Genomic DNA, 14,302 nt, shown 5'->3' on the forward strand with positions numbered 1-14,302 from the left:
CTGCTCCGTTACGCCACTACATATTGTAATTATACCCAATCAACCTTTTTGCATCTTTTGTTGCTATGTACATAATTTAATACTTAGAATATATTTGAAATAAAATGAAATGAACCGGGATAGCCCTTGAAAATCAGCTTGTTGTACGCAAACCTCCACGTTGGTACAAACAACAGCAACAGAACAGCAACACCAACAACAAAAACATCCTATTTTCCTCTTCCTTACAAGAAAACACAATCACAATGGCAATCGAACTAGCAAGGTTGCGGGAAACTGCCTTAAGGGCAATGAGAATCATTGGAAGTGCAGCGTAAGTACATAATTTTAAGCAAATTTTATTGACGCGAATGTATTTCTTTAATGCACAGCTCAACGGGCCATCACCAGTTTAGTCAAGGTCTTGAATCTAAAAATTGCACTTTTATTGCGATAACAGATATTTTAGTCCTTTCCTTAAATTCATGACATGATTCTATGTAATGAAGAATAGGTGTTTAATACCCTTTTTCTTGGTATTTTTATCGATTGTTTAGAAATTGATCAATCGAGCCTCAAAAGTACTTTTTGGCATTTGTGTACAAGACTGGAGCTTGGGTGTCAAATTGCAAAAGAGCCAGCATACACTTTCTTTGCATTAGTGCACAATCTTCTCATAGAATGTCTCAAGTTTTTGCTTTTGTTATCAAAGGCAATTTCCAAGAACGTCCTTGCAGATCCTTTTCAGCATATTTTTTGTACAGTAATTTTTTAATTTCCTGCCATGTTGTGACTTGTAAGGAGTAGCTAATACAAAAAAGACTGAAATGAATTTCACAATTTTATCATGTACAGTGATAAATAGACCTAATATAACCATTGCATTGTACCTCTGGTAGCACTACTAAAGGAATTAAGATATGGAAGGATATCCCTCCTTTCTGTTAAGTCTCAATGCAAAAAAGTCTTAACAGTTTCTTAAGAAGCTAGCAATCTAAGACTTTGCAAAATTAATCCTTAAGAATCCATTGTTTGTATCTTTTCTAGATTATTCTGGTCTTTAAGATACACAGTTTTTGTATGAAAATGATTTAACCTAAATAATGTTAGTAGTTAAGTCAGTTGGCATTATTAGCTTATATTATTGAGAACAAATGACCCAAAATGTCTGTCCATACATAAGGCCTCTCTGTTTGAGGCCTGTGATTGTGGGCCCGTGCCTCAGCACATGCCTAGGCTAAACAAGGTGCACATTTTGTCACACACCTGCTTTAAGAAAAAAGCCATATCGTGCCTCTTGGTCATTTCCATTTTGTAAAGATTATTTTTTTATCAGAAACTTTGTTTTGTCACCCCAGAATCATCTAAAAATGACAGTATTCACAATTTAGGGAATCACATGACACAACATGCATGTTAATTAATGGGTAGCTGTCTTTGCTAGTTGAGTTTGATGAAAGAACCACTCCAAATAAGTGTTATTAAGTATTATCTTCACAGGAAGGAACTTTTTTATCAAAAACGTTGCTACACTTTGCTCAGTAAATTACTGTACCTATGTATTCATGTTGGGATCAATATAGATGTCTCTAACACTTCTAACTCCTTTGGTACCACAGGGAAATTGCACAGCAATGCTGTAACATCAGAAGTAATGACATTTATGCTATTTTTTGCTATTTAAACTGAAAGTTATGAATCACGCGTCTAATTGAAAATTTTTGTTTTGAGTGGCCTGTTCAGCCACTTTTAAGGTGCCCAATCATATCAAAATCTTAAATATCTCATTTAAAGGTCACAAGTTGCATTAATAAAACAAAAGCGTTTGGAGTGGAATTCCATTGTTTCATGACTTTTCATTTCTTCTTCTTGAATTTTTACTTCTGTAAAAATTCACCCATGATACCATGCTTTGTACTAAGCAGTACTAAACAAAAAAGATAGTTGTATTGCATTAGCCAATCATGTTCATGACACATGCCCTTTAATATCTCAATTTATTGTTTGATCAATGCATATTTTGCTTTATTTTGTTTGAATTTTAAAATATATTGCTTTATCTTTAGTTGGATTTTGTAATGAATGAAAGAATGATTAAAAATAAGTATCTTAAACTTTTTCAGATGTAGAGGGAAATGTGTCTATTAGTAACCTCTCAAAAAATTTACTTATTCAGATGAGCACTTAGCCTGAAAAACGCCAGGTTTATCTCAGTATTGCAGCAACACCTAATTGAAAATATGAAATTATGTTAAGTTTTTAAAGCAAATTTATATAATTGTTTTCTGATTTCTTAGTGCAATCCTATACTTTAAGGTAACTCTAGTCTCTTACAATGAATTTGATTTTATTTAAATTAACTTTTTCAGATGCCAGTGCCCAGCACATTCACAGGCTCACTCAGTGACAAGTGAGTGAATTTTGGTGAAATATTATTGCAATTTGATTTTACTGCATGGTAATGTTTTTTGTATTATTTAATTAGGGCACTTCACTTCCATATAATTAAATTTTGCACCTAAAAATACATGTTATAGATTTTGGGTGCGCAAACCTCCTTCTTAAGCACTCATTTTTAAGAACTGTATTAGTTTGCATGTTCAAATTTTAACTTTTTTGACAAACAAACTTTAAGCAATGTGCAATACTGCCATGCTTTGATTCCCAGATAACGGAACCAACTTTGTATAATGATTTAGGTACTTACTTTTTTAGACAATGCAAGCCATTCACCATTAAGTAAAGAATATGCTGTTGAGGTCAGTGAAAGCATGATTTTGCACAGAAATAATTGCTGTTACTAATTCATGATCTAATTATTTCACTTGATTAATGCATAATTTGCTGTACTTTTTTGCAATTTTTGGCTAATTATTTTCAGTATTTGATTGTCCAGTCAATGAATGATTTGCTAAATTTTGTTGCAACTATGAATACATTCATCTTCAGCTGGAAATCCTGTTATCGGGCAGCATTACTGGAAAACCCAGATTGTGCAAAAAACTATCATGGTGACATCTTTCGAATTATTAGTAAAGCCCAGTCGTCGTTCCATCTAGCAGTTTTGGAACCTATCTACATAAGTATGAAGAAACCGTTATTGTGTAGACAAAGGGAGTTCATTTTCAACTTAGGACTCCATTGGTAGCATTCTCAATAGGCATGCAGCAATGATTGGTCAACCTCAACGGTCATGTGCTTGGTTTTCCTATTGACCTATTTCATTCCACAAATGGGTATATATATTTCCTAGCGTAGAGTTTTCGGTCTATGTTCTGACGTTTTAAACTCTGAAGAGTGTCAGACGAAATGCTTTAGTTTACTCAAATGTTTGCTTTTTTCAAAGCCATAAACAATTTTTTTTAATACTTTGCTAAAGGTATTCTTTTTGTGTTCATGACCATAGGACATGGTTATGTATAGGTTCTAAAAGGCTTCATTCTGACATTAGTTCCTTCAATCAAAAGGGTAGAATACCAGAATCTAAAAAAAATCAAAGTCTTATTGGTTAACAAAATCTTAATTCCAGCTGAATTTTATAAGAAAAAACTTCCAGCTGTTGTTTACATTCAACCTTTATTGCAAATAGATTTGTATGTCTTTTGTACCTATGACATTTTCACCTCCTGTGCATAAGTTTGGAAATTATTGCCTATCTGGATAAGTGCCACTGACACTTTAAGAGTTTGATGTAGGGCTAGGGTCTTGGTCCTAGTGAAAAAAACTGCTATTTGCATCTATTAGAGGTAAAGGCAATGTAAATTCTTCTAGAATCTTGTAGGAAACTACTGCACCATTAAGAAACAAGGTATGTCAAGTTAAAGGGTCGAACAAATAATGTTTATTGTCGTAATATTCTTCTGGTGCAAAAGAGGCTATTTGGGAAAATGGATATGCGGCTTGAAAAGTATCAGAATAAATGATGAATCAGTATTTTAACTTCAAATCTGTGCAAATGATCTCTTTCAGATGGCATGCTCAAACATTCGATATGGAGAGGGTGTGACCCAAGAAGTTGGAATGGTACGTCCCTTTATCGTAATTTTTATATCTCGGAGAAGCCTTTTTGTTAAGAATAAAAAAGTCGCTATTTCATAATTATTCACTGGATTTTTTCTATAGTGATCAACTCAATGTAGATAGTTACCTAATGGTCAGGTAAAGTTTGAAGCTGAAAGTGGAAACAGGAACTGTTGATGAAATATGTCATTCTGTTTTCACGATAAAGCATTTTTCTGAGACTAGCTTTTTTCGAAACTGCAGTATTTGGTGTGTCATGCGATGCCAATCATTGCTTTACTCGTCTTGATTAGATTTCTTTAAACCTTGAGCAAGACTATCATTTGTCAGAATTTGTTACTAGGCTGACGAAACTAATAAATAGACCAACTTAACACAGAAAGAATGGCTGTGAGGCATTTCTTCTGCAAGAATTTAATTGAGTCTTTCAACTGTTTGTTTACCAAAGATTAGGCATAAATCAGAAAAAAATTATTACAAACGACAACCATAAGTAATTAGTATCCTTGCTTGTGTCCAAGTTGATTTCCAATGGGAATGGCCGAAATTTTCTAAGCTTGATGAACGTGAATGTGCTATTTTATGAAATATCATGAATCCAGGATTCTGTTGCAAGTTCAAAGTGTCTAGGGTGTTTGGTTCGCAAAAATGTTGGTAACTTCTCCCCAACCCACTGTTTTCGCAGACCCTGAACATATAAATGTTTTTATTTTGACTGATATTTTGCAGGACCTTGCAAATCTTGGACTGAAGAACATAATGTTGGTTACTGATAAAAAAGTAAGTGTACTTGTGTACTACAGTAGACTCGCGTAAGTTTACTTGAAAAGCCGTGACTGTAAACATAATCTATGGGATTAAATTGGAGACTCTCTCGTATTTAGGTTTAGCTTTTATGTTACAGCAAACGGGATTCTGACTTTGAGGAAAGTGACTAAAGGCAGTGTTGTATGAATTGCAAATTTCTGTTATATCTAGTGTTTAGTAACGTTATTCTATTTCAGAAAGTTTTGGCATTGGAATGGTCTCGATTCTGCTAGATAGCTTTTTAGGAAAAAGTTTCAATAGTGGAAGAAATATATTGCTATGTTCGTCAGCTTCAATATATTTAACACACAATGACGTGCATCCTTTTTCTTGAATACATACTATAATTGTCTTGCTGAAAATGTATTTATCTTTTTTTAAAGTCTGAATGTCAATGTGTAGCTTAAAAGCTTGCCAATACATTGTAGGTTTTATAGAAATATAAAATTGTCATGCTTTGTTTTGTAACCTAATTTTATTTCAAAGCTCGTTAACCTGCCACCGGTGAAGCAAGCTGTTGAATCGCTTGAAAAAAGTGGTGTACAGTTTCAATTATTTGATGACGTCAGAATTGAACCAACTGATTCTAGGTATGTTGAAAAAAGTGGTGACATTTTTATCACAATCAACGTGCTTAATTTCAGATTTATAGTTGCCTATGTTCTTAGTTTGTTTTTTTTGTGTATATTTTTTCAAAAAAAGTGTAGGAATTGGAATATGAAACAATTATTTTGCTTGGTTATGGATAGTCCTGACTGATCATCCGATTTGATAGAGGACTGTCATGAAATGATATTTAACTAAGAAAGGAACGACCCCCTATCACTTTTTATTTAATTAAGAACTGTCTTTTTGAGCTTATGTTAACTTTTATGAGCTAAAAAACCCCAAACAACCACAATAATGTTTTCAAGATTCTTTGAATCAATTAGGGGTTCCTTTCCTTCAGAGCAGGCATAAAACAATGTTGAGGAATGTTTCTTAAATTGAATGCTGATAATGATATAATTTCTTTTGAAAATTACTTTATGTGTTGCCTTGTAGCAGAATTATCTTCAGCCGGTACTTATTAAGTTTTTAGCGATTGTTTCTTTAATTTATCTTGACTTTTTCATTAGCTTTTTAGCTGCAATAAATTTTGCGAAATCTGGAAATTTCGATGGGTTTCTTGCTGTTGGTGGTGGATCTGTTATTGACACAGCCAAAGCTGCCAATTTGTACCTGAGCCATCCAGACAAAGATTTCCTTGATTTTGTCAATGCCCCGATTGGTAAAGGATTGCCAGTCACTAACCAAGTAAAGCCACTAATTGCAGGTAACACATCTATTTTAGAATATCTTTGCTTCTAGAGTATTACAGAGTTTTGCTTATACTGCTTCTATGTCACGAAGATTACTGTTGACCAGTTGATAGCACTATACCGTATACACAGAGCTTTACACGCTTTGGTTTTTAAAACTAGAGGCTTCTTAGTTGCAGCTTCTGGTTTCGCTGTCAACGCAGTCATCAAGCAACTGTTACTATTTCGTGTATAGTATAATGATGGTATAAAAAGCAACAAGTATAAATTGCTTATATAGATGTAGCTAGTTAACAATTTAGTCAAGTAAAGACGCTCGAATTTTTTCTGCCTCTCATAAACCCTACAGTTTATTAACTTTCACAGGGCAAGCAGTTATAGTGACGAGTATTCTTAGCATATTATTTCGTGTTACATGCAATCGTTATCTTGGGATAAACCCATTTCTAAAGAAATCCTGCTAATAGCAAATCGAATAATGGATCACAAGGACAGGCCATTTTTAAACCTGTGGCCTGTGACAGTGCAATATCTCTCAAAATGCCACGTATACCTAATTTAAGTTTCTTTGATTGCTCTTTGATTCATTCATATTAAAGTATAAACAAATACTGTTTTTACTATATTCATTTTTGTTTCTTTCATTTTCCAGTACCAACGACTGCTGGGACAGGTAATAACATGCCTAGTTATAATTCAATGAGATCTATTTGAGATCATAATTTAAAAGTAGAGGTTTTGTTGAAGTGGCACCCTTAATTTCTTCTGATCTATTAATGATTGTCGGCAAGATGTTAGGGTTTTTCGTCTTTTGAACAGTTTTTAAACATTTTTAAAGAAATGGCTTTAAAAAAGGAAACATTTTGAAAATTTACTTGAATTTTCTTCGAACACTTTTAAGCGTACAAAAAGTCAGAATACTGATCGAAAAATTTAAGCTAGAAAACATATATACTCATTTGTAGATCGAAATAGGTCCATCTGCATCGCGATCACATGACTGAAATGGTTGCCCAATCAGTGTCGCCTGCTTTACTAAAGATTGTCAGATGCGAAGCTTACGTATATTTCAAAATGTTAGCATCTTCAAAGCGAATTTTAAATTTTTTACTGGCAAAAACTGTTTTATAGTAAAGCAAAGTCATTAGTTAAAAACAATGACAAAAAGCAGAACTGCTTTTTAAAACAAGTGAATTACACGTTTAGACCGTTTGTTTGCATTTTGCCGGTAATAGTCTGTGTTTCATTTTGTTCTTGTGTAGGCAGTGAGACGACTGGCATTGCAGTATTTGACTACAGCCCCTTGAAGGCAAAAACAGGTAGTTTGAGAAATTTAATGTTTATCTCTTATAAAGAAATTAAATGTTTATTTTATTGCAGCAACTAAATAAAGCCAATCATCATCGTTCGCCTTTTCCGCCTACGGCAGATTGCGCATCAACATGTGACATTCTCCATAAATTCCGGTCTTTGGCTGCGTTGTTCAGCGACATCAGGTTTCGTCCAGTCCAAAGGCTAATGTTGTCTCGCCATCGTTTTCGTTGTTTTCCTCTACTTCTTTTGCCTTCTGTCATTTCTTCGAGGCAGATTTTGCTTACGCCTTGAGTACAGCGTTTGGTGTACATCATTTGACTTGAATCATTTTGATATTAACTAGCCATGTATTAATTTCAATGAACCTGAGAAATTCCAGCTGAAGTATGGCTCAGATGTCAATTATGATACTAGTCTACGATATTTAGTACATTTCTTCATCTTCTTGTCCGAAAATCTTCCTAGCACATATGATGAAATTTTCTAATTTTCTTTTTTATGTAGTGTTGACTATCAAGCTTGTCTTTCATCGTGAATATTTGCATTCAGATCTTTTCCTATGTCCTAGGCATTGCAAACAGAGCCATTCGCCCTATGCTTGGCATTGTAGATCCACTACACACAAGGCATATGCCTAAAAGAGTAGCAATCAACACAGGATTTGATGTTTTCTGGTACGTTTTACTGTTACTTCCTCTTTCTTTTTGAAATTTTGAAATACATGTACGTATATATCATAGTAACGCACTTGTTTTTGCTTGAATCAGTTCTGGTAGGCCTTCTCAGAAAGAAACAAAATTTTCTTCTTTTTTCCTCTTAAGATGTTTTTAAAGATTTTCTTGAAAAAGCATGGGCTTTCAACCTTTCAACATTGATGTTTTATCCAACGTCAATGATGTCTTTAACATTGTTTTAGCCGAGTGAAATAGTTCAAACTGCTAGGAAATGAAGAAAGATAATGCAGAAAATGTATTCGTTCGGTAATTTGAGGCACATCAATTTGTGATCTTTATATAAATCTGCTCTTTACAACTCCTATTATCAAGCTTATTGCACTCATCAGACAATTGTCATGTATGCATATATCTGTCAATTATTTCTATTGACGCTGATTAGCATTGTACCCAATTTTGTTTGTATAGCCACGCTCTTGAATCGTTCACTGCCATTCCATACACTGAAAGATCCCCAAGGCCTGCAAATCCAAACGTGAGACCAGCATATCAAGGAAGGAATCCCATCAGTGATATATGGGCAAGGCATGCCCTTCATATATTAAAAAAGTATTTCAAAAGGTGTGTTTGGATTGATCCATTTGTCACTTACTTTTAAAATGCAGTATTTACCTCGATACAAATAATTGTGATGAATAAAAAATGTTTAATGATATTGGAGTTCAAATTTCCACGCTCTTTTTCTTTCCAAGTGCTTGGACCACGATAAAATCTCAAAATTTATGAATGGCGTGAATGAGACAAAATTGAAGTAGATGATTTTTTTTAAAAATCACCATGCTTTGTTTTCTGAATCTTTTTTATGTCAAGCTACCTGCATACGTGTTCATAAGATCTTTAAGGGGAAATTTAGGTTTGTCAGTGATGGTCTCATTTTATCCGTGAAAATGTTTATTCTTCAGATAGCTGTTCTTTAAGAAATATTTCATTTTTATCTATTTAAAAAGATTTAAATTCACACAACTTGGAGTATAGTATAGAGTATTGTAGTTTAACCCCCTCCCCTCCCCGTATTAGTCTATCATATAATTCAGCCAGCATGGAAAACAGGAAAAGAAGTGCCAATCTATTCTGGCTGGTAGCACTCGAAGAGAAGGCAAATATTCATTTCCCTTCAATTTTTTTATTTAGCTTTTCTTGGTGTCAAACACGATACGTAAAATAGTCATTGCGCCGTTGTCCCCAAACCTTAAGAAAGAGCACTGAATTCTTTTTTTTTTGATTTTGTTATTTGTTTTTGAAAGGTCTTCAAATGACCCGGACGATATGGAAGCACGTAGCAACATGCACTTGGCTAGTGCTTTCGCAGGAATTGGCTTCGGCAACGCTGGTGTACATCTTTGGTGAGCTGATATGTAAATCTTATAGAAATTTTCTCTTCTTCCTGGTGGCAGTTAATAGCCGCTACTCTTTCTTCGCAGTGTTCATTTTAAAATTCTTCAACTATTTCTAGATCCTCTCTTGTTGCAAATTTGAATGTTTAGGTTTTTGACATTGCTTTTCAGTTTCTTTCAAACTTCGATTTCCCCCATGTCTTTTAGATGTAGATCGATAATGATCCTCAACTAATTTCAGCCTTCCGTTGTGTCTTGTACCAACACCCTAAAACATGTGTTTATCTGCTCTGGTTACACGGATTACACTAAACTACCAACTTAAGGAAAACTCCGCCTTTGACCTATATTCTATTCCATGTAGCTTTGCTCAGCAACTTTTTGCTTTTTTAACTGAGTTGTGTTGGCAGCTAGTTTAAAGGATTTTAAGGCATTTTAGGGGGGTTTTGTTGTTGTTCTAGACACATGTGTTACGATAACTGTAAGAATTAAACCTAGAGCTTTGGTTTATTGGCTGGTTTGAGGAGAAGTCTTCAGAGCATATTCCTTTAGCTGAATACGTTATGTTTCTGCTTTAATCAATTTGCATCTATCATAAATTTATTTGCTTTGCTAGAACTCTGTTGCAAACCAACTTTTTATCATATGGCAGCCCTGTAGTGTGCAGCAATTATCGAAAGTTGTTTACACTGAATAAAACCAAACAGCTTTCGGTCTTTTTTTATTTCTTTTTACAAGTACTCCTCTTCCAGCCATGGTTTGTCGTACCCAATTTCTGGATTAGTGAAGGACTTTTTCTCCGAAGATTATGACACAACTCATCCTATTGTGGTAATTTGTTTTATTGATAATTCTCAGATGCTCTTGTAATTTTAGTAAATGTATCATTTCGTCTTTATTCACTCTGTTTGTTTTTTTGTCATTTTAAATATAGTTCTTCTTGAAAGATTATTTGCATCTCAACCTCCACTCGTCGTGACTTTAGCGTAAAAAGCGTCTTAGTCTGTAGTTCTCCCTGTATGACGTCGTCTGCGGAAAAATATGAGCAATATTGATGAATCGATTTTCTAGTTTATTTACTGATATATATAACAGATTTTTGGTAAAAAAGTTTTAGAAATTTTTGGAAAACCACTTAAATCAGAGCGTTTAAGAAAGAAAACAGAACTTCTGGGTTTTTGAACAGTATTTGAACTATCTTAGACTTCCATATAGATTTTTCGACGAAGTCATTATACACGCACAGTGTAAAGCCAGACTCAAAAGAAGTATTTGTGATACAGTTTGTAATTTGCTTATTTTTTCCAGCCTCATGGACTTTCGGTCGTCATAACAGCCCCGGCAGTGTTTGATTTCACTGCTCCCACTTGTCAGGACAGGCATTTAGAGGCTGCAGAGCTGCTAGGTAAATATTGCAACAGGATACCATTTTTGAAATTGTATGAAGGGAAATTCAATAAAGCCTTGTGTTTTTTGCGTTTATAAAAAGTTTCATTTAGGTAAAAGTAATGATACACATAAATAGGAACCTGTTTTCTGGATCAATTGTGGAGCAGAACTGTTAAATGTTACCACAATTGTACAGCGGTGTGTGTCAACTACGTCTGTTTGACAGCAAATTCTCAAACCAACCGTATGCCTAGGCCGTTATCCATCATCTGTTCCCTCTCAAGATGTATTTTCCAAGTTCTATTTAATCGGCTATTAAATACGAATAGATATCGTACTTGATACGATACTAAAAAAAAGAATATTCCTGTTTGTTCCTTCACACATATGGCAGCACACTTTGCCATTTTAATATACGCTTCCACCTAATGGTTACCGATATTGAACTGGAGATTGTACACAAGAATCCAACCAGTAATGAAAAACTGTCGACAAAATTGGCTCCCTATAAGAAAAGAATAGAACAAAATATGATTTAACAGTGTAAACATTTTTTCTATGGAGTACCAGCGTATTTTCTCGAAATGTTTTACCATAACGACCAGAGTTGAGTACGCAAATATCAAAGTTTGAGTTAGACTACAATCATCCTGGAAATAAGACCAACTCTATCTTTATTGCTGTCTTTGCCACTTTTATCAGTTGTATTGGGGTGTTCTGAACTAGTATTTTTTATAGTAAACATGAAACATGCATGCTGCACATGGTACTGAACATAATTAGGACATAGACATATTATGACACTTGCTAGTTTTATTAAGGGCAACTGACATATCATCTTGAGAATGAACTAATAAAAGTATGCATGATTTATTAGCCAAGTTTCCGGAAAATTCGTACATTGCGGTCTTTTAGTTACGCTTATCAAGTAGCGAGAAGAACTGATAGCACATTTTGATATCGGGATCCTTTTGAATGCACCTCAAGAAGTGTGCATTTTGTGGAAGTTCTTATTTTCCATTTCTCAGCTAACTATCTTTGGAACATTGATCTATCAGAAGTCGTTCATGGCCTTAGGACCGTAGGGGCTATGACCTCACTGATTTTAAATGCGTTGAATTTATCGGAAATTTTCTTCCTATAATTTTATGCTTGAGGCAACGTCAAACAAGTTTCTCGGTCCGCAATGTAACCTAAAATCACAACAATGACCCTTAGTGTTTTGTTCTTTCTCCAGGTACCGACATCAGCAATGCTAAACAAGCTGACGCCGGGAAGATATTGAGTGATACTATACGCCAGTATATGTATGATCTGGGCGTTGAAGATGGATTAGAGTCGTTTGGTTTCTCAAGAGACGATATTCCAGCACTTGTGAAGGGTGTTTTACCCCAGCATCGGGTGACCAAGCTAGCCCCTGCTGGTGAACCGGCAGAAGAGGAGTTCTCCGCTTTGTTCGATAAGTCAATGAAGGTGTTCTCGTAATGACAAAGTTGCACGATATTTTTCTGAAAAGGAAAAATTATATTTGTACGAAGTAGGTTGACGAGTAAATGAATGCGTTGACAGGTTGAATGGGCAGGGGAGAGAGAAAAATTGGTTGCGATCACTTTTGTTGTTGGAAGCCTTTCAGTTAAAACTATGTTGTTTGAATTTTTTAATTATCAGCATGTCGGTTATATTCAAAATTTACCGATGGCCAATGCCTTATGATTAAAAAAAATTTTTCTGCACAAAAGAGAAGTTTTCCAGCTCACCAACAATACCAAACCAGATCTTTTTTCCTTACCTAAATCGCAAAGTTTTACAAAATCTTCCTCTTTTGCGTTGCTTGTCCATTTTCATATCTTTTCTTGTGTGAGAATTAGAATTGAGAGCATTCGATAGTGTATTTTATACATAAAATATATATGCATAAAATGTTTTTAGAGGTGCAGGTTCAATTTATATAGGTTGACAATTTTGAAAGCAAATTGTTGCAGTTTGCTGAAAGCCTGCAACGACCTATCAGTAATGTGTAATCAACTCTATCATTATTATTACTGAATTTTGTGTTGGGAAGGGTTTTTTTAATGTTGTTGAATGTGATTTCTATTCAGCGACCATTACAACTGTTATACGTTTTGTAGCTGAGTTGGTGTACTCATTAATCTAAATTTTAACCTAAGCAGATGCTGGCATCCCAGAAAACAGAAGTTGTCTTTTTGCGAAGTTTTCATTTTTCATATTTAGATTAGTATACTGAAAACAAGTGATCAAAGAAGTTTATTTCGATGTGTTTTTGGCATTTGGAAAAACGTTTCAATGGTTTGTGTGTTAACATTAAATTTGTCTGACAAGGACCTTACAAGCTCTTGTTCAGTTAAATTACACTACTGGCAGGCAAATTCCTACAAATGTTTCAAAATTTCTCTCAAAATGACAACAAGCAGTAGTGTGGTAGCAAGGGGGGCCGGGGGGCCATGACAAAATCTGAATATGGGAGCAAATGGAGATAAGAGGGCGCAAAAATTGACTTGGCCACCCCAGGAAAAAAATAGCCACCCTGCCACTGACAACAACCTGGCTACTTGTAATTTTTAAGATACTGGTTTCCAATCTCTTTGGGATAAGCAGGACAGTTCCAGTGACTGGTATTTTCTCCTAAAAAGGTTTTTGATTTAAAAAGTTAGCTACGCATTTGATCATCTGATAAAGGATAATAATTGAAGTAGTTTCCCACAAATAATTTGCTAGGCAGACTCAAAAATTTACTAGAAACAGGTATATCATAACGTTTTAATGGTGATTAGGAATTTATTCAGAGTTAATTTCGCGCAGGGATTTTGGCCTTAGCTAATTCGCCTGAATTGGAAGTTGTTTGCTAATCGTTATGGTCTTTTGTGCCACACTTCCTCGCGTTTTTCTAGTATCCGCTATTTTAGTTTATGTACAGTGTGGGAAAGTTTTTTTGCCTCCTGAGGATTTCTTTTCTAATACTGGGGTACGATGCATGGTTCGTGGCATTTTCATTCCCTTGGTTAATTTTAGGGGTATTTAAGGTTTTAGCATAACATATTGGCCTCATCTTGCTTGTGAAGCCTCTACAAGTATCTTGTTTATTTTGGCCCTCCCTCCCTCACTTTGTTCCTTTTTATAGAAATGCTTTTTCTGTTATGCTTTGGGCTTTGTGTTTCTTTTACGTCTTCGTTAAAACTTCACATACCTTAGGCATCTTATATGCAGTTTAGCGTTCTTTGGTACTATTAGGTAGGACTGTTGGATGAGCCAAAGTTACAGATCCCAAACTATTTCAAGTCTGGGGCTCAAGTTGTATTGGATCGGCTCTTATTGGGGAATAGAGATTTTTCCTATCCATTCCCTCCCCCCACCCATTAACAACAAATTTTGGGGTTATTGTGTAACTTTCCTTAGTATCCCCTTC

At 34.8% G+C, this 14,302-nt stretch overlaps 1 protein-coding gene across 1 annotated transcript; it reads left to right on the forward strand.

Moving 5' to 3' along the window:
• Nucleotides 1–162: 162 nt before the first annotated feature.
• On the forward strand, nucleotides 163–14,140 carry LOC135685184 (hydroxyacid-oxoacid transhydrogenase, mitochondrial). The gene is made up of 15 exons (XM_065201018.2): nucleotides 163–313; nucleotides 2,349–2,389; nucleotides 2,695–2,738; nucleotides 3,949–4,002; nucleotides 4,729–4,779; nucleotides 5,293–5,396; nucleotides 5,925–6,121; nucleotides 6,760–6,780; nucleotides 7,370–7,426; nucleotides 7,990–8,095; nucleotides 8,564–8,716; nucleotides 9,400–9,498; nucleotides 10,242–10,320; nucleotides 10,798–10,894; nucleotides 12,116–14,140. Exons 1-15 carry the CDS (start codon nucleotides 246–248, stop codon nucleotides 12,361–12,363), a joined length of 1,419 nt encoding a protein of 472 aa, XP_065057090.2. The 5' UTR covers nucleotides 163–245; the 3' UTR covers nucleotides 12,364–14,140.
• Nucleotides 14,141–14,302: the final 162 nt, after the last annotated feature.

The sequence above is a fragment of the Rhopilema esculentum genome, chromosome 15 (genome assembly GCF_057945365.1).
Source record: "Rhopilema esculentum isolate cy_ngs chromosome 15, ASM5794536v1, whole genome shotgun sequence".
Lineage (NCBI taxonomy): Eukaryota > Metazoa > Cnidaria > Scyphozoa > Rhizostomeae > Rhizostomatidae > Rhopilema > Rhopilema esculentum.